General features: G+C 58.8%; 1 protein-coding gene across 8 annotated transcripts in view; it reads left to right on the forward strand.

Annotated features, from left to right (window-relative positions):
* Nucleotides 1-25,437, forward strand: part of LOC141751627 (uncharacterized) — a 105,397-nt gene that overhangs the window by 71,406 nt on the left and 8,554 nt on the right. For 3 of the 8 annotated variants that reach the window (XM_074608744.1, XM_074608746.1, XM_074608751.1), the window contains 39 exons: nucleotides 1,584-1,805; nucleotides 2,579-2,632; nucleotides 5,870-5,977; nucleotides 6,812-6,865; nucleotides 8,235-8,288; nucleotides 8,421-8,465; nucleotides 8,720-8,773; nucleotides 9,548-9,592; nucleotides 10,185-10,238; nucleotides 10,325-10,369; nucleotides 11,150-11,203; nucleotides 11,666-11,710; nucleotides 11,958-12,011; nucleotides 12,814-12,858; nucleotides 13,721-13,774; nucleotides 14,239-14,346; nucleotides 16,086-16,139; nucleotides 16,455-16,508; nucleotides 16,666-16,760; nucleotides 17,393-17,438; nucleotides 17,758-17,802; nucleotides 18,529-18,582; nucleotides 19,309-19,362; nucleotides 19,578-19,631; nucleotides 19,872-19,925; nucleotides 20,543-20,596; nucleotides 20,784-20,828; nucleotides 21,120-21,164; nucleotides 21,535-21,642; nucleotides 21,928-21,981; nucleotides 22,267-22,320; nucleotides 22,539-22,592; nucleotides 22,897-23,004; nucleotides 23,414-23,467; nucleotides 23,756-23,863; nucleotides 24,170-24,223; nucleotides 24,349-24,402; nucleotides 24,622-24,675; nucleotides 25,081-25,134. In XM_074608744.1, coding sequence (XP_074464845.1) covers nucleotides 1,584-1,805; nucleotides 2,579-2,632; nucleotides 5,870-5,977; nucleotides 6,812-6,865; nucleotides 8,235-8,288; nucleotides 8,421-8,465; nucleotides 8,720-8,773; nucleotides 9,548-9,592; nucleotides 10,185-10,238; nucleotides 10,325-10,369; nucleotides 11,150-11,203; nucleotides 11,666-11,710; nucleotides 11,958-12,011; nucleotides 12,814-12,858; nucleotides 13,721-13,774; nucleotides 14,239-14,346; nucleotides 16,086-16,139; nucleotides 16,455-16,508; nucleotides 16,666-16,760; nucleotides 17,393-17,438; nucleotides 17,758-17,802; nucleotides 18,529-18,582; nucleotides 19,309-19,362; nucleotides 19,578-19,631; nucleotides 19,872-19,925; nucleotides 20,543-20,596; nucleotides 20,784-20,828; nucleotides 21,120-21,164; nucleotides 21,535-21,642; nucleotides 21,928-21,981; nucleotides 22,267-22,320; nucleotides 22,539-22,592; nucleotides 22,897-23,004; nucleotides 23,414-23,467; nucleotides 23,756-23,863; nucleotides 24,170-24,223; nucleotides 24,349-24,402; nucleotides 24,622-24,675; nucleotides 25,081-25,134 — 2,505 coding nt within the window. Of the gene's footprint in view, nucleotides 1-1,583; nucleotides 1,806-2,578; nucleotides 2,633-5,869; nucleotides 5,978-6,811; nucleotides 6,866-8,234; nucleotides 8,289-8,420; nucleotides 8,466-8,719; nucleotides 8,774-9,547; nucleotides 9,593-10,184; nucleotides 10,239-10,324; nucleotides 10,370-11,149; nucleotides 11,204-11,665; nucleotides 11,711-11,957; nucleotides 12,012-12,813; nucleotides 12,859-13,720; nucleotides 13,775-14,238; nucleotides 14,347-16,085; nucleotides 16,140-16,454; nucleotides 16,509-16,665; nucleotides 16,761-17,392; nucleotides 17,447-17,757; nucleotides 17,803-18,528; nucleotides 18,583-19,308; nucleotides 19,363-19,577; nucleotides 19,632-19,871; nucleotides 19,926-20,542; nucleotides 20,597-20,783; nucleotides 20,829-21,119; nucleotides 21,165-21,534; nucleotides 21,643-21,927; nucleotides 21,982-22,266; nucleotides 22,321-22,538; nucleotides 22,593-22,896; nucleotides 23,005-23,413; nucleotides 23,468-23,755; nucleotides 23,864-24,169; nucleotides 24,224-24,348; nucleotides 24,403-24,621; nucleotides 24,676-25,080; nucleotides 25,135-25,437 lie in introns of all 8 variants that reach the window. The other 5 variants (XM_074608750.1, XM_074608752.1, XM_074608749.1 and 2 more) reach the window with 4 other exon arrangements.

The following is a 25,437-nucleotide window of genomic DNA, read 5'->3' on the forward strand; positions in this document are numbered from 1 at the left end:
AAGGCAATTAATTTCTCTTCTCCCTCCTTGGCATCTGGTGCTCTGAAATAAGAGTTCACGTCTCCTGTGGGATTTTTTTTTTTTACCCCCTTTTTAAAAGGTTGGATTTTTTTTATTTTTTTTTTGAAGCCTAATGAAATAATATCCTGTCCCAAGTGAACCTGAGTTCACTGATTCCTGAGACAAGGCACTGGCCGTGCTCCAACCCCCCCCCAAAAAAAGATTTTGTGAGTAGTTTTTGAGGGAAATGAGAACTGGCTGGACAAGAGGACCGTGGCCCGGCCCCAGCAGGCTGGCAAGGACTGCACCCGTTCACTCACAGTAATCAATTCGGGATCAACTTGAAAGGAACCGAGATGCCTGGTGCGGTGCTAGAGCTGGTTAAATGCATCCATCCATCATCTGCCCTCGAGAGCCCTGCTTATTATTAGAAATATTTCCATATGTTGAAAGGTCTGTGTTTATTTTCGTTAATGAGCTCCTTGGCTTTTTTCCCTTCTTTCTCCTCTGGTATCAGAGGATGGATCTTCGGAGAGGAGCGGGGGGACAGGAGGGGGTTTCCCTGCGCCCCTGAGGCTGAAGCTGGGGAGCACATGGGAATCCTGCACCTCCAGCTGCTGGGGATTGGGGTGAGGAACAAGGCGGGGGGCTTTTCTCAGCCTTTGATGCAAGCCAGGACTTGGAGGAGCTGCCTGGACCATATGTCTGGCCTCGCCATGGGGAGGAGGAGGAGGAGGAGAGGAGGAGGAGGAGGAGGAAAGGTGGGTTTTGCCTCCTGAGTGCCTGTGGTTTGTGCTGCTGGGAGGGCAGGAGGACGGCTGGTCGGTGGAGATAGGCATCATTTTGTTTCCTGGTCATCTCCCAAAACTTGGAGAAACCTGGCTGGGAAGTGTGCGGAGAGGAGGCCGCGCCGGGAGCTTTTAGGACCTTTGCGCTGGCTTTGAAATACAGTGGGATTAGCTGTGGCTACGATGGGATTAGCCCACCCTGTGGCTTTTGGGTGGGTTTTGTACCTCTTTGTGGTCATCTGGTCTTCTAAAAAATTGGGGGTGCATGAAAGATTTGGCTGCCAGGAGCAGCAAGGGGAAAACCTGCCGGAGACGACTGCCCGGGCATCTCCCATGTGGGGCTTCAGACGGGGCTGGTCGGGATGAGGTTTCCCACCTGGGACAAACTGCAGTGTCAAAACAGCTGGTTTTAGTCCAACCTGGGCTAAATATGACGGTACCTGCACTCACCAACAACACGTTTCCCACCTCTCCACATGCAAAACATTCCTGGTGTCCCAAGGCTGCTGGGGCGTCCATCGGGGAGCTGAGTTTTGTCAAGCTCCAGCAGTGGGGTCTCCGTCTTCATGTGCTAATGAGGCCAGCAGGTCCTTGTCTCCTACACGTTGTCCTCAGATTAAGCCTTGTCCTGTGACTTGCATACACATAGTATTAAAAAAAAAAATTAATTAGGGGACTGGTTCATTGCTGTGTCTTCCCAATCGACAGGAAAAAGAGTCTGAAGCCAGCAGAAAGGGATTTAGGGTGGGTTTTTTTTTTTTAACATTTTGCTTTTCCCCCTTCTTCTCGTTTCAGCAATCATCGTTTTACCAGCTTCTCCATGCAGGCTGGCCGGTGAGTCTCGCTATTAAGCAACTTTCTGTGGTTCAGTTGTTCCTCGGCTTGGTCAGCTGGGTTTTCCTCTCTCCAGGCACTTCATCAGTGAAATTTGTTTTACTTTTGCTTTTTTTTTTTTTAATCCAGAGAAAACCCGGCGCCCCCGGGCCCCCAGGACATCCAGGGAAGGCAGGAGCACCTGTAAGTAAGAAAACCCCCGGTGTCCCTTCTGTGGTGGGGTGCTGCTGGTCCCGCTGCCACCCTGGGGCAGGGTCGATGTCCCCTGTCACTTGCAAATTTCTGGGCTGCCCTGAAAAGTATCTGCTGCCCGGTGGCTTCTGGCACGCCGTAATTACGGGCCTTGGGATTGGGTTTCAAAGAAGCCTAATGGGTTGCTTGTCTGCTTCCCACCGAAACCCGGGTGATGTTTGATCTGTCACTCCCTGGGTTTCGCTGGCAGAGGCAGCCCCTGCCCCTCTGTCCCTGCCAGCTGGGCGGCGCTGGCTTTTCTTGCCCAGGGCATCTGGTTCCTGCCCCCGCGTTTGGACAGGGACCATGCGGAGCCCTCCCAGAGGCACAAAAACAAGCCAGAGAAGAAGGGCCGATGCGGTACCTGTGGGGAGCCAGCCCCATGCTGGCGGGTCTGCAGCCCCATGCCCACGCAGCCCCCGGGATTGCCGGGTGATGCTTCCCCTCCGGCTGACCTCTGCCGACAGAGGTCAGGAGAAATGAAGGGAAAACCTCCCGTAGGGAACCAAAGCCAACGGGGAACCGCATCTGTTGCCACCTCTACCCCGAAGGTGGGTGGGGAATGGGGTGTCCGAGGGATGCGAATCATCCCATACTGCCCTTCCCGAGGCCACCTCTGGGCATTGCTCGTTGTCCCCCCCATCACGGCCTCCACCGGGATGCTCTCAGCACAGGGTGGGACTGGGGGACACACGTTTGTTGACTCGATCCCGGTTTGTGTGCAGGGACCCTGCGGGGAGCCGGGGGAGCCGGGGCAGAAAGGCCAGCGGGGGTACACGGTGAGTGGGGGTGCTGGCGGGGACGCCTGGCTGCCGGGGGGTGAGGGGCTTGGCTACGGGGAAAGCTCAGTTTGGAGAGCTTGAGTGTCCTGGGGACCCTCAGAGACTCTGCCCCTCTTGGGTCAAACCCTGGAGCGCTGGGTGAGGGAGAACAGTAACAGTCGGGTTTGCTGCTGGTTCGGGAACTGCGCAAGGAAATGTGTGCCTGGTTTGAAGGGTCACAGAATCACAGAATGGTTTGGGTTGGAAGGGACCTTAAAGAGCATCTCGTTCCAACCCCCCCCTGCCCTGGGCAGGGACACCTCCCACCAGCCCAGGTTGCTCCAAGCCCCGTCCAACCTGGCCTTGAACCCCTCCAGGGATGGGGCAGCCACAGCTTCTCTGGGCAACCTGGGCCAGGGGCTCACCACCCTCACAGCAAAGAATTGCTTCCTGAGATCTTATGTAAATCTCCCCTCTTCCAGTTTGAAGCCATCACCCCTTGTCCTATCACTACATGCCCTTGTAAAAACTCCCTCCTCATGTTTCTTGTAGGCCCCCTTCAGGTACTGGGGTGGTGGGAGGTGATGCCCTGGTCCCTTCTCTGTGGACCTTGCTGTGGCTGGCAGGGGTAGCTCTCCACAGCAAGCTCATTCCCCTGACCACATCCATGCTGCAGCTTCTCTCACCCTGTTTTGCAGTGCCCTGCTCCGACAGGCTCATGGGCTCAACACGGTCCCTTTGGGTGCTGGACTCTGCCATGTGTCACCCAATGGCCTCCCAGGCGGGTGGACACAAGCTGGCGCGATTGTCCCAAAAGTGTTCTGTCCTTTTGTCACCTTCTGGAAACAACCCACCTCCTTTCCCATGGCTCTGGCTGAAGGGACATGTGAGCTCTACCTGTGCTCCGTCATGGGACCTGCCACCTGCCCCGGCACTGAGCGAGCACAGTTGCCTGTGGGGCTTGGATGCCCCACGGGTAAAAGGAAAGGAGAGCAGAAGTCCCTGTCTCCCAGCATCACAGGACCTTTCCACCTGCTCTCCCACCCATGCTCACTGGTACCCAGCCCTCGTGGGAAGAGCTGTTGCATCCCAAATCTTGTCCCTCTCAACGGATGTGACGTGCAGGTGTCCCCCAGCACCCTCCTGCCTCTTGCTCATTTGTCCTGGTTGCTGCTGGGCTGCTCCAAAGGGACAGCAGCGCCCACCCCTGCTTCTCCTCACCTCCCTGCTCACCCATCTACTGGAGCAATCATCTTCCTTCAGCCCTCCCGTGATTCCCATCCTGTCTGGCATCTCCCCAACAACCTTACCCATGGTGCCGTCATCCCCTTGGCTCCCTTCAGCAATGACCTTCTTTCCTCCTGCCAGCTTTCTTTGCCACCACGTCTTCCCCTCCAAAACTGGGGTGGCTTTTCCTCTGGCTTGAGAAGAGGAGCCAAGGACAGGCTGGGCTCACAGGGATCGATGCTGAAGGAGGACTTGGACAGGCAGTTGAGCAGGATCCCGGCTGGTTCCTGGCAGCTGTGTTGAATCTTTGAGTCCCAAAAGCTCATGGCAAAAGTCGGAGTTGATATCTTGGGCAAGAAGCGCAGCTACGCCGACAGGCACTGTGTGTCTGCTCTCCGTCACACGTCCTGCTGCCAGCTGTCCTGTCACCCCCGGCCCCACTCCCTTGCAGCAGGGATGCACCTCCAGCATAGAGTTTTACCAGCTGCCAACATCTGGAAGGCATCACCGACTCTGTTAAGCCGGTTGAGTGTAAACACTGGGATCTGTTGGCTTAGCTTAATCAAAAGGTGCCAAAGTTATTCTCTGTCTTCACATAAACAGGATCTGCGAGGGGCGTCAGCAGTGCTGGGAGGGGGTTAGCATGGAAAAGGAAAGGAGCAAATTTTTTCCACCCATCACAGTCCGTCTGCAAGGCCGATGTCTTGGGTTTGGGGGGCTGTGTCACGGCTGCAGCCCTGTCCCCAGCCCCCTGCTCTCCTGCTCTTTCTTCGGTATCTGCCAGAAGCTTTGCACAGCAGGGAAAACAGGGAAACCCAACAGGGAAACCCAACTCAACTTTGGACTCAGATCTTGACCAGAGTCCACCACTCTGAGGTGGTTGTGGTTAAGGTTCACGTTTCACGTTTCTCCTAGACATTGGCCCGAGAGGTCTTTGATGCCCATTCGGGATCCACCAGGTCTCCGCTCCCTACTTAGGCGAGGCTGGTCAATGGCAGCAGGGGTGAGGAAGAGGAGGAGGGATTTTGTCGATCTGCTTCAGCCCTTGAGCACACGGTTGGGTTGGGTTTGGCCACGGCATGGTTTGCATTGGGCCCATCCGCTCGGGCTCGCCCGCCACAGAGCACAGCCAGAGGCGCATCACGGCCCAGGTCTCTCTCTTGAAAAATCAGAAATAACAGATATTCCCCGAAGCTGGGACTGGAAGTGGAATGGGGCAAAAATGCTGGGGTTTGGGCTGGGTGCCCCCAGCATACATGGGCGCTCCCGATCACAGGGGACGTGTGGGGCTGGCTGTGCGATGCTGAAGCCCTTGGGGGAGGGAGCTGGAAAAGCAAACCTCCCCAAAACAAGCTTTTATATTTTCACAACCAGATTCTTCACCTGAGAAATCACTGAGGTAACTGCGTCTTTAACAAGCTCCGACTTTACAGACTAAAACAAGTTTTTGGACTCGACCAAATGTTCCAAAGTTTTGGAGAAATCCAAACAATCAAAGTGATCTGAAGGGAAACATCTTCTCTTTGTTCCAGACTGCTCTTTATCCTGCCTTAGTTAGGAATTGCCAGTGAGATAAGGGGTGAAAAAAAAGCTGCCCCTAAGCTTTAGCTGGTGGTGCCCGGTCCAGAGGATCTGCTCAGGCTCTTGCGTGTGGGAAAGCATCAGAAATGGCTTTGAGAGTAAGCCCCAGAGCCAAGAAGCGGACGCAGAGGGCTTTCGCTTGACCTTCTCCTAATGCATCACTTCTTCCCTGCCGTCCACTTCATTTCTTGCTGTACGGCCCCTGGTTGCGACCCTCCCACGGTTTCTCTCGGAGAGCCTGGGCAGAGCCACACACCCAACGCTTGCAGCGCCTGGATGCATGAAGCTTCTCCCCTCGCCAGCCCTCCCCGTCTCCTTGTGAGGCACTTGGTGCTTAGCAGATGTTGCTGCAAAAGCAGAAGGCAGGCAGAGCTCGATAGTTAATGTATTGGTTTCATAATCATGTGGATTTTTTAATTTTCCATGCTTGGCTTTTTTTCTCCCCAGGGTGAACCGGGGCTCCAGGGCTTGCCGGGACGTGTGGGTTACCCCGGCTCAGATGGCTTCCCTGGCCTGGATGGCAAACCTGGGCCATGGGGGCTGCCGGGAGAGCAGGTGAGCCGTGGGCAAGTAGGGCCATGGCATGGCCAGTGTCGGGTGGGCAACCTGCAGCCCCAAGCCCCAGGCAGGAGGCAAGGGGCTCCTAATGCTCCTGCTTTTAATGTTTGGTTGCCTCCTTTAACTAAAATATTCCTCGTAAGTCTACAAACCCCGGCGTCATAGAATCATAGAATGGTTCGGGTTGGAAGGCACCTTAAAGATCAACTTGTTCCACCCCCCTGCCCTGGGCAGGGACATCTCCCACCAGACCAGGTTGCTCAAAGCCCCATCCAGTCCTGGATTAGTGCCTCAAGGTTCATGTTTCCCCCCCAAAAAGGCTGTAAAACATCACATGTGTGCGTTACGGTGCAGCTGGGGTAACCCAAGCGCTGCAGATCCTGCACTGGGGTGGGCATGAGCACGAGGGCTGGGCTGCTCTTCTGCATCTGAACCTCCTGGTTGCTTCTACAGGACAAAATAACTGGGCGGGGGGGCGGGGTGTGGTGAAGAAAGAAATGAGAGCATTTATGGGCTGCCTGGATGGTGCTGAAGCTGTGAAGCTGGTCACTTGGTGGTGTGACGGTCCCTGCCCTCTTCCATATCCCTGGCAGCAATCCCTGGGGAATACGAGCATCACACCTGGGCTGGGGGTTTTCTCAGGGGCTTTTGGAGGATGGTGTCGGGGACTGCGGGCTCTGAGGCTCCCAGTAGCCCCCTGGGATGGCCCTGGGCAGGAGGCAGCAGCTGGTGGCACGGTGGGGAGGTGGGAGCGGGGCTGGAGCTGGGCACGGGTGGGAGGCAATGGGCAGCCCCTCAGCGCCCGCTCTGCTCCTTCCTCCCTCTCCCCAGGGACTGCAGGGCTTCCAGGGGGACCGGGGGCTGGCTGGCGAGAAGGGAGAAGAGGTAAGCTGACTCTCACTTGCTGTGGGGACAACTCGGTGCCAGCGGTCAGCTCGGTGCTGTGGGCACGACTCGGTGCCAGCCCCAGTCCCAGCATATATACACCCACTACCCACATCGCCCCCCCAGCCTGTGGGCACACACGTGCCAGCCTGGTGTTGTATTAGCGTGGGATGCCCCGTAGTCACACTCCTACCATGGGGGATGTGGCTGGTGGCCACCTTCACTTCTGTGCCCGCTCAGCCTCTGGCCGCGCGAGTGCCCTGAGCCCCGAGGTGCCCCAGCCCGGGGGTGTCGGGGCTGCTAATGCATGTCCTGCAGCTCCTCACCAGGCTGTTCCAGGGGTTAGTCAGCTGGGATATGTCCATAAAAAAACAAACACGAGTGGTTTCTGTCACGTCCTTCCCACCCAGTCTTTTTAAGCCAAAATGCTTAGACCTCCCCAAGAGATTTGGCGCTGAGCTCCTTCAAGGTCTGATCAAACTGGGGTGTCTAAAACCCAGTTTCTTCTTTCGGAAACAAGAGTCCCACGTGGTTTATCATATATCTTTTCTGGCCTGTACTTTGTAGCCTCTTGCCTATGAGCATCACCCCAGCACCCAGATGGAGAATCATAGAATCACAGAATGGTTTGGGTTGGAAGGGACCTTAAAGATTATCTAGTTCCAACCCCCCTGCCCTGGGCAGGGACACCTCCCACCAGCCCAGGTTGCTCCAAGCCCTGCCCAACCTGGCCTTGAACCCCTCCAGGGATGGGGCAGCCACAGCTTCTCTGGGCAACCTGGGCCAGGGGCTCACCACCCTCACAGCAAAGAATTTCTTCCTCAGATCTCATCTAAATCTCCCCTCTTTCAGTTTAAAACCATTCCCCCTCGTCCTATCATTACACTCCCTGATAAAGATAGAATCTCTTGCCCTCGGGCTTGCCCTCTCGGCAGCCATGGACACATGAAGCTTTGCACGGCTCGCAGGAGCCCAAAAAGCTTTTCTTTTTCTTCTCTGCTGCCACCATGTGCAGCTCAGGGCACCGGGACATCTCCCAGGCACAGGCCGTGGGCATGGCCCTGCCACCCGCTGCAGAGAGCCCCGTCCCAGCCCTGCGGGCGCTGGGACACCTCTGTGTCACCGCTGTGCATGGCGCAGTGTAAGCCCGGCTTGGGACACAGGAGTGGAGTAGCCACAGCAGGGTGGCTGTCCCCTGTGCTGGGGACAAGCAGACGGGTTGTTTCTTCTGGGGCTGCCTCATGTAGCACAAGCTTGAGGGGTCCCCATCCCCCTGCGCGGCACCCACAGCCCTCGGGGGCACCGGAGCCACTTTTTAGCTCCTGATGGTCCAGCTGGGGCTCACACGTCCTTGTTGTTCCCATTTCAGGGTTTCTTGGGTGACCCTGGACCAGTTGGGGAGAAAGGAGAGAAGGGAGCGAAGGTGAGGGTGGCTGTCCTTGATCTTCACAGCCCTACCTGGGTCGGGCAGGAGGCTGCTCCCTCCCTGCCGTGGCCCCCTTCGGCCCCAGGTCACCCTGCACTCCATTGCTCAGGCTGCTTTTGGCTTTTCCAGGGGGTGAAGGGTGAAAATGGCCTGCCAGGTCCTGCTGGGCTTCACGTGAGTTAACGGGGAAGCCCGGGGTGTCTTGTCATTGCTCCTTCCCTCCATCCCCTTTCCCGGGCTGACTCCTTTGCTTGTCTGTGATGGTCCCAGCTCCATCCCTGGCTCCAGCCCATGTTCTCCTGCTTTTGAGCAAAGCCCTTGAGGACTCTGTGTTCTCTCCCTGACCCTCCTGTGAGGGATGGGCCAAAGGCAGCTGCTGCCTCTGGGTGGGCACCTTGCTGACGCCCTAATCCCAGCTTCTCTCCCAGGGGATGCCGGGTCTGAAGGGTGCGACAGGCTTCCAGGGCCCCATGGGGCTGGAGGTGAGTGGTTTTGTTTTCTCTGTGTCACCAGCTCTCCCCGAGGAGGCTCCTTCCCCTTCTGCTCCCCACTGGAAAGATGGGTCTGAGGAGGGAGGGCTTGGGCTTTGCAGGTCACCACCACCACTTTGTGGTTCGCTCTTACAAAATCCTTATTCTTTTTTTTTTCCTGAAAGCTGGCCCTAAACCATATCTTCGTGGTCCTTTTGCATTTTTGCATCTGTGTCTTTGTCCTGGAAGTGGCTCTTATTAACGGGGAAATTGCCCTGGAGCAACCAGGCATGTCGTCCCTCCGAATGTCAGGGGCAGGAGCCTCCCCTCGCCTCCAACGTCTCCTGCATGGACATGTGCATCCCAGCTCGTTCTCCTGGCTGGCGATGAAGAGAAATGAGCCTTTGCAGAGCACATTGCATTGCAGTTTATTTTAGGTGACCACCTTCAGCTGAGATGAATCCCGGGCTGACAGCACCTGGCTTTTTCCCTGCTGCTCTCGGCATGCCAAGAGCTGAACTGCTGCCACGTGTCTGGGAAGCATCTCAGCCAGGGAAGGGTTTGCAGAGGATTTAAAAGGAAAATTGAAGTGGTTTTGTGGGTAAATGGAAGCACCTTCCAGTATGAAGTGGGAAAGCTAGGGACTGGCCAGGTTGCTCTTTGAAGGGACATCAAGTAGCTGATGCCTGGTGCAAAGAAAAGTGGGAATGTGGGAGGTGAAGACTAAAAGGAGAGAATCAAAGCAAAATAGGCTAGAAAAATGTCCTCCTTTCTCGCCTGCTCCAGGGAGAAGGTGGCTCAGTGGGTCCCCCGGGCCCTGCCGGCCCCATGGTAAGTCACAGCTTTTCGGTTCAAAAAGCTGCTGAAACGCAGGTGGTGGCTGGGCTGGGGGAGCTGCTGCCGTCTGGTGAGCAGCGAGAGTGGGGCCAGACCACCATGGGCAGGCTGGGACATAGAATCATGGAATGGTTTGGGTTGGAAGGGACCTTAAAGATCACCCAGTGCCACCCCCTGCCCTGGGCAGGGACACCTCCCACCAGCCCAGGTTGCTCCAAGCCCCGTCCAACCTGGCCTTGAACCCCTCCAGGGATGGGGCAGCCACAGCTTCTCTGGGCAACCTGGGCCAGGGGCTCACCGCCCTCAGAGTGAAATGATGCCACGATGTCCTGCCCAGCTTCATCCCTTGTGCCGATTTACACCTGAAAAGGATGTATCTGCTTAAAACACAACCTCGTGGTAGTGGGGGAAAAAATTGCGAAAGGGGAAATGGTGTTAAAACTCACACACACCAGTAAAGCCCCCCCAGCATCCCCACTAGCCCGGGGCTGCCTGTTCTGCCATGGGAGGTGGCTGGGGGGGCCCATCCCGTCTCCTCCTGCATGGGGCACCTTGCCGTGGGGCTGAGCACACTCTCGCGCTGCAGGGAGAGCCGGGCCAGCCAGGATCCGTTGGATGCCAAGGTGTCAACGGCTCTCAGGTGGGTCTGCCCCGGTTCCCCTCCTCTGCTATTTGAGATTTTCCGGCCCCTGCGCTCATCCCGTCCCTTCCCTGCTCTCTCCCCAGGGAGAAATGGGTCCTCCTGGCTTGCCCGGTCCCCGGGGCCCCAAGGTACGTGGGTACACGCCTGCCCCGAGCGATGGGCGAACCTTGCGGTGATGGGGTGCCTTGGGAGAGCTGGTGGGGGTGCTGGGATGGGAGGGTGTCCCAAGGGTCACCCAGCCCAGAGGGGGCTCCTCCAGCTGGGCTGCGATCTCAATCCACCCCAAAATCTGCAAAGGGGCAGAGATGGGGGTGGGAATCCTTTCTGTACTCCTTCAGCAGTGGGGGGATCCCAGAGAATTGTAGGGTTGGAAGGGGGCTCTGGAGACGTCCAACCCCCGGCCAGAGCAGGGTCACCCAGAGCAGGTGGCACAGGAACGCCTCCAGGCGGGGTTGGAATGTCTCCAGAGACGGAGACTCCCCCACCTCTCTGGGCAGCCTGTGCCAGGGCTCTGCCACCCTCACAGCAAAGAAGTTCCTCCTCATGTTGAGGTGGAACTTCCCATGCTCAAGTTTGTGCCCGTTACCCCTTGTCCTGTCCCCGGGCACCACTGAGAAGAGCCTGGCCCCATCCTCCTGACACCCCCCCTTTCAGTATTTATCAGCGTTGATAAGATCCCCCCTCAGTCGTCTTTTTTCCAGACTGAAGAGCCCCAAATCCCTCAGCCTTTCTTCATCAGAGAGGTGTTCCAGTCCCCTCAGCATCTTGGTAGCCCTTTGCTGTCCCCTCGCCCTGGAGCTCCCCAGCAGCGCGGTGTTTCCTGGCAGAGGTTTTGCACCGCGGGCTCTGCACGGTGAATGCAGGGGTTTGACTCTAACAGCAGCCCCTCGTTCCCCATTGCTTTGCAGGGACCGCAGGGCTTGCAGGGGAGACGCGGCCCCCCCGGCCTCAGGGGCACGCAGGTAAGCGCGTGCTGGCTTGGAGCCCACCGTGTCTCCGAGGTGTGGGTGGCACCCACCCACCCATGTGGTGGCTGAGCGAGGAAGGAGCTGCTGGGACTTGTTCTGCCCTTTGCAAATGGGCATGATGTGATAGAACCACAGAATGTGTTGGGTTGGAAGGGACCTTTAAAGGTCATCTAGTCCAACCCCCCTGCCGTGAGCAGGGACATGTCCTTGACCGTGCGGGTCTTTATGGCCACCCAGGAGTGGGTGGGTGGGAAGAGCCGTGTCGCCTGGGCAGGACATCCATGCAGGGGGGGCCAAGGGAAGGGTGAGCTGGTGGGGACACGGTCCCTAGGGTATGATAGGCAGCTCCTAGGGGGCCGGGCAGGGTTCCTATGGGCTGGGGTCTCATCCGCAGAGCAGGACAGCGAGCAGCATCTCTCTTCTCCCAAACCTCTCGCTGCCTTTGCTTTTCCCCAGGGTCCAGCTGGGATGGAGGGATGCATTGGTCCCAAAGGAGACACCGTAAGAGCTTCTCTCTGGCTGGCTTTGACCTCGGCGGGGATGAAGTCCGGGCTTGAGGGCTTCCCCTGGAGGGACGGGTGGGGTGAGGTGTCCCTGCCCCAGCTTTTGGTGGGGAGAGGGGACAGCAATTGCAGTAGACTTCACAACGGAAGCCTGGAGGTCCCCAGCAACCCCGGGGAGGGGACACAGTGGGTCCGGGTGCTCTCTGCCCAGCGTGGCAGGGGCTCATCCTACACCCCTCTTGCAGGGCGCAGACGGGGCCCCTGGGCTGAGGGGACAGCTGGGACAGGAGGGCCCTGGGGTAAGTCCATGGGAGCGGGTGGCTGGGTGAGGGATGCCCTTGTCCTTCCCCCTCATAGCTCCCCAAAGCACCATGGAGGAATGCCCTGCTCCCCTCTGCCACCCCCAGCCCCCCACGGTGTTTGTGGCACAAGGGCTGCTGGGGATGATGGCCGTGTCCCTATGGCCACCCTCCTCATCTCCAAACTCCAAAGGTCCTCTGATTCTGCTGCTTGCAGGGACCTTGTTGGTTTTTTATTTTTATTTTTATTTTTTCCTATGGATTTTCCAGCAGAGATGCCCCAACCCCGGCCCTGCCTATCCCTTCCTTGGTGCGTGAAGAGGCGCACCCCTTGTCCCGAGGGGTTGGGGTACTGAGCTGCCCTTTCCAAAGGGTAAGGAGGCCGGGACAGCCTGGCTTTCCTCCTGCCCGACCCATGGCGTCCCGGCCGAGCACAGCCCTCGATGCGTTTGCTTCTCACGCGCTGAAACCCCAACGGGCAGGGCTGAAAACTGGTGCTTGCGAGAGGGACGCGGGGTGGGATGCGGGTGGTGCGTTTTGGAGGCTAACAAGGACCTCGGCCTCATGGTGGGGGCTGCTGGGTGGGTGGGGGCAGCCTGGGGAGGGCTTATGCCTCCCCTGGCCCCTGTTGGGGAGCAGGTCCCACCGTGGCAAGCAGCAGCTCTGCAGAGCTAAACTGGCGTCACCCATTTATCAGCATCTTTCCGTCCCTGTAGGGTTGTGAGCCTCCATGAATGCATGTGATATTTTCTTTTTTTTTTTTTTTTTTTAATTAACTTGCATTTTGTGTCTCTCTCTGAAGGGGTTTATTGGCCTGCCAGGCTCAAAAGGCACCCAAGGAGAGCGGGTGAGTGATGGCACCCACGCCGTGCCTGGCTCGGGATGCAGGAGAGCCGCGTTAGAGCGGCCCCGAGCACCAGCTTCCTGTTCTTTGCCTGTGCTTGGCCTTGACGTTTGAATAGGTGGCAAACGCTGTCGTTTGGAAAGGCAGAGCTCCACTTGGACGTGCCTTGCTATAATAAGAGGAGCTTTCAGACACGACAGTGTCTCCTAAGATATCGTCTGCTCCGGGGAGGCGGCAAGAGGAGTGGGAGTGCTTTAGCCTGTGTTAAGAGAGGCAGTAATGAGGACAAGATGCTCGTCATCATTGTGCTGCTATCACCATAGAATCATAGAATGGCAGGGTTGGCAGGGACCTCTGGAGATCACCCAGTCCCACCCCCGGCCAGAGCAGGGTCACCCAGAGCAGGTGGCACAGGAACGTGTCCAGGCGGGGTTGGAATGTCTCCAGAGACGGAGACTCCCCCACCTCTCTGGGCAGCCTGTGCCAGGGCTCTGCCACCCTCACAGCAAAGAAGTTCCTCCTCATGTTTAGGTGGAGCTGGGATGCACCATGGTGCAGCTGGGATGCCACCACTGGCTGCGGGTGTCCTACCTGCTGGGGGAACTGGGATTGGGATTGGCACAGGGTGCTGGGGGCACTAAGGGTTTGGTGGTGAATGAACCCAGAAGCTCTGGAACCCCCCAGCCATGAGGAGCAGATCAAGCACGGACCTGCTTCCAAAGGCCCATCGGGAGCAAAGCGCTGGTCTAAATTGGGCAAAATTAAGTTTCCTTGATGCCAAAATCAGATCGCAGCATGCTTCGGTTGCAAGGAGTGGCATAACATGGTTTCCTGAGTGTGTCCTCCCCGTATGCTGCTCTCGCAGGGCTGTCGAGGTCCAGCTGGAGCCAAGGGAGACCTGGGAGCCAAAGGAGACAAGGTACCACGAACCCAGGCTTGCTGGGGGGAATTCCTCAAGCTGCTTCCTCTTTTGTTCTTTAAATGTGCTATTTTCCAGCCAACAAGGGGCTGGTGTGGATGTCTGGGGACGCAGGGGGCTGTGAGAGCAGGGCAGCTCCGGCTGGGCTGGATCCCACCACTCTGCCACCCCTGATCCATCCTTCCCTGCTCCATCTTCCTTTTGCTGTTTAAAAATGTTAAATTGCCCCGTTGTTGGTACCCTAGGGATGCTTGAGGAGGAGGGTCGTGGGGTGTTCACACGGAGTGGCCTCATGCCAAAGGCTGGAGGTGCAGAGAGCCAGGGCAGCAAGCGCCGGGCTCTCCAGGGTGTTCCTGCCCGCGGGTGGGGGATCCGCAGGCACGGGCAGTCCCTCCTGGTTGTGGCTCGTGCGAGATGGGGGTCTGCAAACCCTGCTGTGACACGCTCCATCTTTTTCCTCCCAGGGTCCATATGGAGCGCAAGGAGCTAAAGGGCCCCCAGGGATTCGGGGCCAGGTCGGCTTACAGGGCTTTCCCGGCCCCCGAGGAGCGGCAGGACCTCAGGGACCAGATGTAAGTGCGGGGGCTGGTCCGGGGTGTCACCTGGTGGGACATGCGTGTGTCCGGTGTCATGTTGTGAGGTGGGTAGGGAGGGGACAGCCCTGAGGGATGCAGGCAGCATGGGCAGGGCTGCCTTGCCCCCCAACCCTGCCCGGGGTGAGGACTCCTGCCCGCTCCCGAGCCCGAGTGATGGGCGACAGGCAACGGACGACGTGCCTCGGTGCCTCCCCAAGAGCCACACGTGGCAGTGCCACTGGCGTGGACACCGCAGTTTTGCAGGACCCCACTCTGTCCCACTGACTAATCCCAGCTCCCTTCCAGCATCCTGACCATCTCCGCCACCCTGCGCTGCCTCTTCCTCCTCCCGTGGGCTGAAGGCACTGGGGTGTCCCCAGCCCAAAGCCCAGCTGGCAGCAGTACTGGTATTTCCAGGCTGGTTGGGGCGGTGGGAGCTGGTGCGGGCTCAGGGAGCCCTCTAACGGCATCTCCCTCTGTGCCGCTCGGCCATGGGGAGTTTTGCTCAAAGCCCCCATCCTCGGGGTCGCAGGTGCCCCCAGCGCCGCAGCGCTTTGCACCAGCAGAGCTCTGACCCGGCTGCTCCAGACCCCTCCGGCTGTGCCCCCATCAGAGCTGGGGGGTTCAGCGATGGGAGGAGGGGGCAGCTTTAGGCAGGGGATTTCCAGCAGGGATTTCCAGCCCTCCCCAGCTGCCTCTGCCCGAGCAGCTTTGTCGGATTCCTGCCGAGTCCCTGCTCCAGGTCAGCAGGTATTTTGAGAGCACAGGGCTCAGAGATGGCTCTCTGGAACTGATGCTCATCTCTGACTCCTGCCGGGCTCTCTGCCTCCTGGAGCCTGTGCCATTGCCCAGCTCCGCTTCTCACCAGCTATACTGCCCAGCCCTGACCGCCCCCCCAGCTCCCAGAGCCGAGCACAGCAGCGCCCGAGGGGCCACAAACACAAGCCATAATTGTTAGAATCCTTTTCCCTGCAGCGTGTGCCCCCAGTGAGCTGTCAGGATGGACGAACCCAGCCGCAGATCAATATTTCTACCTGGGAACTGAAGCCAAGGCTGGCTGCTTATCTCTAGTGGTTTCCAGCTTGCCAGGGGAAGGTGGGGGGGGGGGTTATATTTTCCCACCCGCCTTTCTGGTCTGCGGCATCCTCCTGCTTGTGATGCCCTCCCCCTCAGAGGGTTTTCGGGATGCCTGCCTGGTTCTGCTCTCACATTGGCTCTTCAGGGTGAGAACCGAATCCTCCCACCTCCCCGAGAGACGGAGGCGCAGCAGGACTCCGCTCGCTGCCAGGCGCTGCCTTTTCCACCCCGCCAAGCAGCGCTGCCCTCCCACGGCACCGGGCTGGAGCCAGTGTCCGGGCTCTGCCAGCCCTGCCGGGGCTGTAACCGAGCCGGCAGGAGCCTTGGCACATCAGTCCTTTGAATTGCATTTAATTTCATCAGCAGGAAACGAAAATATTCAACTGTGCTGTTTTGGGCCAACACCGAACCCATTGAGCTTTTTTTTTTTTTTTTTTCTAGCCGGTTTTATAATCCTGCGGGACGGGGGAAGTCCCCATCCCCAGCTTGAAGCTGGGCTGGTGCCCCGGGTCACGTTGCCATTTAATTAGTGTCACCTCCAGCCATGCTGCCTGTGTTTCTCCCCGGCACAGAGCAGGGGGAGGGTGGCTGCCGTGGCTGGGGGAGCGGGCAGAGGATCAGGGGCTGCCTTTGCCACCTCCTCTCCTCTCTCCTGGCAGGGAGAAGAAGGCCAGATCGGCCCGGTGGGGCTAAACAGCAGCGAGGGACCCAAGGTGAGCGCCGGCGATTGCCGCTGTGTCCCCTGGTTCCCCACGGGCTGCCCTCATCCTTGCGCAGAGGGGCAGGGATGCGACCACCCCGTCCGCGACCTCCAGAGTGGGTCCCGGCACCCAGGGGACAGCCTCGCGATGCTCCCCAGGGAGGGTCCCCAGCCTCTGGTCCCCTCCTTGTATCACTGCACCCACTACGGCCATGTGCTGATCTGCCAACGCGGCGGCAGCTGGATGAGTCCCCTCGGTGCTCACCAGGCTGCAGGAGACCTGCAGCGTTGCCCAAAATGACTGTGTTTCCCTCCATACAAATTGTAGGGATGCCGAGGACCTGATGGCCCGAAGGGAAGCCCAGGACCGCGGGGAGCCCGGGTAACTAATGGGATGCTGGTACTTGTAGATGAATCTTGGAGCATCTTTGGTCATGGGAGATTGAAACAACCCTGGAGACCTCTCGCCAGGGGGCTCGGGATGTTCTGGGGCTGAGCCACGGCATCTTCAAGCACCAGCTTTGCCTCCAAATGTGCAGCTTTATTGCTGGCAGAATGATGCTTTTGCACAACGCTTGCTGTTTTCCAGGGCCGTGTGGGTCAGCGCGGGCTGGTTGGAGTCCCTGGGCTGCCCGTAAGTAGGAGATGACCCACATCCCCAGGCTGGCACGTGGTGCCGTCACCACTGGAACAGGGAGGCCAGATCTCAGGGAGCAGCATCCCGGGATGTGGCTGGATTGTGGGGTCAGGGTCTGCTTGGGAATTCGCACAGGATAAGCCAGGGATGAGCAGCTCAGGCATTTGCCCATTGCTTATCACATTTTGACAAACCACCTGCCCAGCACCACCACTTCCCTCTTACCCTTAGCATAAAAAATTCGGGAAATAACTTATTAAGAAAATCCTGTTATTCAGAGACGTGTTTGGCAAAGAAGCCAGGAATAAATAGCTGGGGCAAGAGGGGGGGAAAAATCACAGTCGAGGTGTTCACGGTGGGAACGGGTTTCCTCCCACACTCACGTTGTTTCCCAGCGATCGCATCCAAAGGTGGGATGGAGCAAGGAGGAGCTGCAGGAGCAGCGCGGGGATGAGCCGTGTGCTAACAAACCCAGGGCTCCATACGGAGCAGACAAGCAGCCTGGGGACCGTGATGCTCCCAATTTGCCACCTTTTAATACCAGAGGGAGGCTCCGGGGCTGGATGAGCCCTTGGTGGGGACACCCTGTCGCGGGGCTCTCCTTTCCTAAAATGAGACTCTCCTTCCAGGGCTTGCGGGGCGTCCTGGGAGTGGAAGGTGCAGAAGGAAAGCCTGGTACACAGGTTCCCATCCTACGCTCTGTACTTGACTGTGGGCGAGGGCTGGGGTGGTGGGTTGCATCAAGAGGGGGAACTGAGCCCAACGGGAGGGGACTTCCTAACCCAACCCATGGGCAACCCAACCCATGGCCATGTGGGCCTAGATGTCGACACCATGTTGGACCTCGCTGCCATGTGCAGAGCCAGGCTGTCCCCAGGGGTGTCCCCGCATGGTGGGGAGGGGGAGGTGATCCCATGTGCATGAGCTGGCACGGTGGGACTGGGAGAGCTGCCTCTGCCTCCCCATCCTCATCATTGCCTGCCTTGTCCTGCAGGGTTCCCCAGGGACCATGGGCAGCCCAGGCAGGAGGGGACAACTGGTGAGTAGAGCTGCATGGCTGTCTGATTTCTGTCCTTCCTCCCCTCTGCTGGGCTCTCTCCCCTTGGCGATGTGCCTCAAAAGCATGTCCATGGGATGGGGTGTGGGTGGTGGGTGGCCCTGATGGAGTGAGGCCAGCTGGAGGGTGCTCCTCTGGATGCGGCTGCAGGCAGGGACCTTCTCAGCATCATGCTGAAGGGAATAAAGGAGAGAGAAAGGGGCGGCATATTTAGGAAACAGCTATTGCAAAATGATTTCTCATCCCTGGCACTGCTGTCCAAAACAGGCCCATCAGCAAGACCTGGGCTGGTGGCAAGTCTTCCCTTCTGCAGGATTTCTAATATTTATCTTTGCTCCGAAATGCAAAAGAAAAAAAAAAAAAAAAAAGGGCAAAAAAAACCCCTGGCGCTTCCCCCAACACAAAACATGAAAAACGCTCTGCTCTGGGTCAAAGAGAAGCACCTCTGAGTTTGCTGTTAGCTGCCGAGACGCGTGGGCGTTGTGCGCGTGTGCACACACAGCTTCAGCAAGGAGAAAGCCAAGAGCTGGTTTGAAGTGGGGAGCACCCGCGCTGCCTTCGACAGGCTGCGCCGTCCGCCTGTGCCTGGCCCCCGGCGCTGGGCTCTGCTTTGGCTTGGTCTCAGACCACGTACCACCAGGGGAGACCTTCTCTATACCTCCTACTTCTGCTCCTCCTCCATCGCTCATCTTCTGCCTTTTCTTCCAGGGTTTTGCCGGCTTGGAGGGGGACCGCGGGCACGCAGGACCTCCGGGATCGATAGTAAGGCAAAAAACCTTCCTTCTGCGTGACCTCTGTGTTTTCTTAGTCAGCCAAGCAGTGTGGGTGGGAAGTCAGCAAGGTGTCCAGCAAGGACTGGTCCCACTGGCAGGGGATCAGGGCATCTGTAGGACCGATTTTTTTCTTGTTAAAAGGCATAAAACAGCCTGAGTGGCAGAAAGAGTTGGCGTTAGGGAAGAGCAAAATAATTTCCCCAGGGAATCAGCCTGCCCGAGGGACTTTGCAGCTTCCCTGAGCCTAGTGGGGTCTCCATGGGGGACTGCAGTCCATGGAAAACCTTCCCACCTGGGTGGCTGAATAGCAGCGTGGTCCTGGGAGGGGATCACAGCATCTGCTCCGTCCCTGGTAGAAATGGGTGGCACAGGTTCAGGGAAGACAGTCCCATGTCTTTGCCCACCGGGATGGTGACCCAGAGCAGCTCCTGCAACTGGAAGAGCTCCTCCCTGAGAGCCTGCTCTCAGCTGGGCTTGGTGACTACCCCAAGAGTGAGTGTTGTCACCCTCCCTGGTGACAGCCCTGCCGGAGAGCCAGCCGTGGGGCACTGATGCGCAGGAGCCACCAGGATGGGCCACAGTGGCAGAGTCTGTCCCCGACAAACCCAGTTTGGACACATGACGCTCGTCCATGAGCACAGAGGCAGCAGTGGCGGTTCGGTGGGTCTTGTCTCATCACAGCCTTTTGACTGTCACCACCTCCCTGTTTCCAAAGGGTTCTCTGGGAAAACCTGGACCCGATGGAGACCCAGGTTCCCCCGGCCCAAAGGTGAGAGCTGGGGCTTGGGGGGGTTGTGAGTGTGCTGGTGGGGGGAGAGGGGCTGGTTGTAGCAGTGGTGGTGGTGAACAGCCCTGAGAGGCTCTTGGCTGCCATGGGGAGACGTGGGGGGATCTTGTGGGTTCAGACATGGACACTAAGGACGGGAAGATGCCGACCGCATCCCAGGAGTGGAGGTCTGTTAATACCCTCGTCTCGCCTGGCAGGGGCTGCCTGGGAAGCCTGGATCCGAGGGGCCACAAGGACCTGTTGGCACCTATGTAAGTGACAGACCTGGCCGCGGAGGGGGCTCGGTGCCGCCTGCGGGCAACGGCCAGGATGGGGGGGGTTTGCTGGGACAGCTGCCCCCAGCCAGGGACTCACCATCCTGCCAGGGCTCCTGCTGTGCCCGGGGTCCTGCCTTTCCCCAGGCGAGAGCAGAGCCTCAGCAGCCACTTTCTCCCAAACCCCTGGAGATGCCAGGCGGCCCCGGCTGCCTCCTAATGCCCTGCTCTCCATAGGGCTACCCGGGACCTGCCGGCGACCGCGGGAGGCCGGGGCGCAGGGGAGACAAGGTAGGGCTGGGAAATCCAGCGCTGCAGTCAGGGGATGCGCTGGGGTGGGAGTCCAGGCTTTGGAAACTTTTTTGGGTTGAGCTGTTGATCCCAATGGATGGGTTTAGGTGGTGATGGTCATCAGCCGTGCCGTGGAGGTTGCAGGGGCAGCAGGAGGAGGACAGCTGGAGCTGGCTCCCACACCAGCATCATGAGATGCTGAACCAGTGTCATAAGATCATAGAATCACGGAGTGGTTTGGGTTAGAAGGGACCTTAAAGCCCACCCAGTGCCACCCCCTGCCCTGGGCAGGGACACCTCCCACCAACCCAGGCTGCTCCAAGCCCCGTCCAACCTGGCCTTGAACCCCTCCAGGGATGGGGCAGCCACAGCTTCTCTGGGCAACCTGCGCCAGGGACTCACCACCCTCACAGCAAACAATTTCTTCCCGATATCCAATCTAAATCTCCCGTCTTTCACTTTGACGCCATTCCCCCTCGTCCTGTCATTACACTCCTTGGTAAAGAATCCCTCCTCATCTTCCTTTAGGCTTACCAGGCTCCCGAGTTTTTCTTTCCTTAAGAGACCACTGCATTAAAACCTATGGCAGAAAGGAAATTTTTCTTGCTTCCCAACAGGGAGAAATGGGAACCCAAGGCCCACCGGGATTTCCAGGAAAAGCCGGTCCCAAGGTGAGTGCTGTTTGCTGCCGCCCTGGGCAGCCCCAGCCCCCCTGGAGAAGCACTGAGCCAGTCGCCTTTGCTGGGCTGGGTATGGGAATATGGGAAATCTTTGCCGCTGGCATCAAGGAGCTAAACTGGGGAGAGGGGAGCAGTTGGGGCTGCAATGTGGAGCTGTGATGGGTCTCTCCTCCCTCAGGCCCTGCCAGGTCCCCCTGGTCCACGAGGCGCTCCCGGCTCCCAGGTAGGGCTCTCCGTGTTCCCTGTGTGCCTGGCTTGCTCCGCTCCCTCTGCCACTGTCCCCTGCGGATGTACAATGCCCTGCGATATATACCGTGTGCTACTATAGCATTAACAGCGTGGATCCCAGACCCCTGATCCCGCTTCTTGCTGGCTGGGCTTTGTCCTGATGCTCCATGGACACCATTGAGGTGGCCCAGGCACACAGGGATAGTCCGAGCAAAGTCTCGCCCCACTCGGGGTCCCCTGCGCCTGCTGGCGGTCACCACGCTGCTGAGCATCCTTCTTGTTTCAGGGCAGAGCAGGAGACCCGGGTCCTCGAGGGCTTCCAGGGCTGCCTGTAAGTGGGAGACCTGCAGCCGGCAGAGATGCTCTGTAGGCTGACGTTGGGTGATGGCTGATGCTGGGTGATGGGATGAAATAGACGTGCCCACACTGGAGGCAGCTTCATCTCTGGGCTGGCCGTGGGGCGGAGAATGACCCAAACCCTGCATGGGTAGCTGGGTGGTGACACGTCGGGTACGGGGGCAGCAGTGCCCTCCTGCACCCGCAGTGATGAGGCACTGGTACCCACCAGTGCAGGTGGCATTTCGCAGACCCCGTGGTGGCCCAACTGCTTCAGGCACGGGGCTCCCGCTGGCATTGCGCTCCCTGGAGCTGTACCCCGTGCTGTGTTTCGGGGTGTCTAAAGTGGCCTTTTGGCCTTGCAGGGTGTTCCTGGCGTGCGGGGGCTGGATGGCATCCCAGGAAAGCCTGGCTCGACAGGAGAAACAGGGGCTCCCGGAGTGGCTGGTGCTGCTGGCCCACCTGGGTACCCGGTGAGTGCAGATATGTGGCTCCTTCTATCGATGCCCATCACAACCTCCTGCCTCAGCTGGTAGGGCAGGGTGCAAGATTTTGCTGGTGTAATGCTTTTAGGGAGCTCCCAAAAGCACCTGCAGGAAGGGAAGGAAAAGGGAAGGTGGTGCAAGGGGCTTGAGAAGCTGCGTGTGGTTTCTCTGCCCGGGGGGACGTGGTGTGCTGGGGCTTCCCAGCTCAGGAGCTGCAAAGGCCTCCTGAGTTAGTGCCATGCCTTGCTGCTGGTATGGACTGTTTGTTTTCAGGGCCGAGAAGGTCCAAATGGACCTGAAGGGCCTTCGGGGATGAGAGGAGAGAAGGTAAGGACAGAGAAGGTGAGTCTCGAGCTGCCCAGGCAGGCAGAGCCTTGGGCTCACTCTGCTTGCCCAAAGGGGTGTTTTTCCTCCCCTGGGAGCTAGGTGCAAGCATTCCTCCCAGTTTGGCCACTGGCTTTGCCCAGTGGGATGGATTTACATGTCTGGTGTGCGGTGGGAGAAGAGCCTTGTAAAGCCCTCCTGTGGGGGCCGGGGCAGCGGGGTGTGCAGAGGACCTGCGTGGAGGACCACCGCGGCGGGCTGTCCTGATGTCCGGGTGTCCTCTGGCAGGGTGATGCGGGAGATCCCGGGGAAGTCGGCGTCAGCGGGCTGGATGGAGAGCAGGTACGTCAACCGGGGCACCCTCTCCTTCCCTCGGCTCCAGCCTGCCTCTCCCTGCGCGCCTTCTCCAGGGATGGGAGAGGAAGGGAGGACATTGCTGGTCCTCAACTAAACCAGAAAGTTAAAGCTGTGTCTGCGTTGGCTCAGCCAAAGGCTTTGTGCAACGCTGGGTAAAGGAGCTGTGCTAGGGATCCTAGGGATCCTGTGTGTTTCCTCCCCAGGGACCGCCGGGACCACCGGGAGCAGAGGGTCAGCCGGGGCTCAAAGGCGAGCAGGTCAGTTCCCGCTGGGTGCTGGGGGTGATACCGCTGGTGGCACTGGGTTTGCCTGGTCCCGCTGCTGCAGGGGCAGGGAGGTGCCTAAATCCACGTAGGGCTGTTTGAAATCCACCCCCAGCGTGCTCATGCCTGGGGGTTTATGATGCTGGGCATGGTAGGGGGGTCCAGGTCCCCTCAAAGCTTGGGTACATGGTACAAGGGAAACTGGGGCCGCTGGATGGTGAGAAACGATGGAGGGCAGAGCCAGGGTCAGCTGGAAAACTCAGCCAAGAATAATCCTGGTTGTCTTTGCCCTGTCCAGGGAGAGGCGGGAACCTGCGGAGCTCCCGGCATCAGAGGGGACCCCGGGGATCCTGGGGACGACGGGCCAGAAGGGCCACCGGGGAGGCGCGGGGAGGAAGGGAAGGAGGTATGTGTGCTGGCTGACACCGCGGTGTCCTCTGCCAGGGGATGGGGACGAGATGGGGACGGGAAAGGTCTGCCACCCGGTGTGCTGGCTCCGGACAACTGCCCGTGCTATGGCTTTGCCGCAGACAGGCTGAGGTGCCCCCGTGGAAGGAGGGGGGGATGCTCTGGGCGTCCCCTTGCTGGGCGAGGTGCTGCTTGGCCTCGCTCACTTTTGGGCTAGCGTGGGTGACAGCAGGGGGTGACCTCCTGCTGCAGGCGAAGCTGCGGGGCCATCTCTTACCCAGCACCAAAATCCCAGCCAGAGGAGGCTGGAGAAGCCCATGAAAGACAGAGCTCGGCTTTTAACCCAACCTGGGATGGGGACGGGGCGCAGCCGCTGCGTCTGATGATGATATTTCCCCTCCGGACAGGGTGATGCTGGTGATGCTGGAGACCCAGGGGAGCCAGGACCGCAGGGGCAGAAGGTGAGGAGTGTTTCTAACTCTGTCCCTCCTTGCAGCGCCTCGGGGACACCCGTAGCCTGCTCAGCCTCTTCTACCCTATTTGCCATGGTGGGCTGTCCCCGTGGCTGAGGACCACTGGAGATGCAGGGACAGACCTGGCCTCAGCACCTCTCCTGAGCGCCCTAGGGTGAACTGCTGTCTGCGGCACCCACTGAGAGGGTGGAACATGTCCTCTGCGTGCAGAAGCTCATTTAATCGCTATTCCTTCTTCTTCTTTGTGGTGACAACTCTGTCTCCATCCCTGAGCAGGGTGACGCTGGTCCCAGGGGCCTTCCCGGAGCGCCTGGCCCGGGAGCTGCTACGGGGGAACTTGGAGAAAAAGGCCATAAAGGAGAGAAGGGGCAAGAAGGTTTGCTGGCAAGTACAGAGAGGGGCTGCCTCAGCCCGTTGGGCTCCCAGCATCGGGTGCTGGGTGCCGAGGAGGGGGGCTCACCCCCAGTGGGAAACGTTGGGCTCCAGGAGCCGCAGAAAATACTAGGAATTGGCAAGTCTCCATTAATTAGGGAGTTTTGTGTCTCATGGGCACGACTCCAAAATTGGGTCTTGTTGGCACAAAAGGACGGTTTGGACTTGCCAGGTTAATGCTGCCCCTGGCCACCCTCCAGCCTCCTGCCCCCCAGCCGGGCTGGCACCCTGCTGAGCACGTCTCCCTCTGTGTCCCAGGGCCAGGTCGGTGTCACTGGAGCTGTGGGACCTGCCGGAGCCAGAGGATGGTTTGTAAGTCAGCTCGTGTCCCTCCTCCCCTTTTGGCTGATCACGGACCTGGTGGGGGGACATGGCTGTGACTGGGAGCACTGGGCAGGGTTGAATCAATGGGGCTCCTTTGCTTGTGCCCCAAACAGGGTGGGACGGGTCTCCGAGGTCCTCCTGGGCTTGACGGTCCCGAGGGAGCGAAGGTATGGCGGGGTGATGGCTCCAACCCTTCATCTCTGGGCGAAATGCCCTTTTCTGGTCTTTTCCCAAGCTTTGCTTTCTGGCTGATGGGGGACGTGGTGGGGCTGGCTGTGGTGGAGCAGCTGGGTCAGACCTGGGCAGGCTGGTGACCTGGGGGACGTGCCATGGGACGATCCCTGCCTTGTTGTCCAGGGACAGAGCTATTTCCCCTTGCTTCCTAGGGAGATCCAGGGCCACGAGGCATGGATGGATCTGCTGGTGCTGCAGGATTAGAGGTACTGATGCCTGGGATCTTGTAGAGCCGGCAGCTGCCAAAGGCTTCCCCAGTTCCAAATATAAACCAAAGCCCAAAGGATTTATTGCCCCTTAACTGCCCCGGCCAGGGGGCTCAGGGGTGAGGAAGGGGTTTTTAATGCCTCACATCTTGGCACTGACTCCCGGGAGGTAATTCCATGCTCCCACACCAAAAATCAGGCCATTTCAGTCCGGTATCCAGGGATGCTTTGTGGAAGACCCCTTCCTGCTATCGCATCGTGTTCACTCCCACACGGTGCCTGGGCATGTGCCTTGGCCAGTTGAACATGGTATGAGGGAGAGGATGCTTAAAATACCTGCAGAGGGCCTGAGCGCGAAGGACATGGTGGTGACGGGCTTATTCTAAACCCCCAACATCACCGCAGGGACTCGCTGGAGATGATGGACTCAAGGGAGATGGTGGCCAGCCCGGCCCGGCGGTGAGTACCGTCCCTGCCCCTGCAAAACTTGCCTGGGAAAGAGGTTTGGTGGCATCTTGTGACGGAGCAGCAGAGCCTGGGGGCTGTGTGTCACCCGGGGGGTGGCCACAAAGCGAGCTCTGCCAGGCCGAGTGCCGGGCTGTGTCTCACGGGTCCTGCCCTGCAATGGCTTTGGAACCGGGTCATCGTTTCCTTGGTTTCCCTACAGCCAAAGCTCCGTAAGGGCATTTTAACACAGCTATTAAAAAGTGTGCAATTAACGCTCGGCCGTGGGAGTCTGCCTGAAGCAGGTCCAGGGCGTTT

The sequence above is a fragment of the Larus michahellis genome, chromosome 15, assembly GCF_964199755.1.
Source record: "Larus michahellis chromosome 15, bLarMic1.1, whole genome shotgun sequence".
Classification (NCBI taxonomy): domain Eukaryota; kingdom Metazoa; phylum Chordata; class Aves; order Charadriiformes; family Laridae; genus Larus; species Larus michahellis.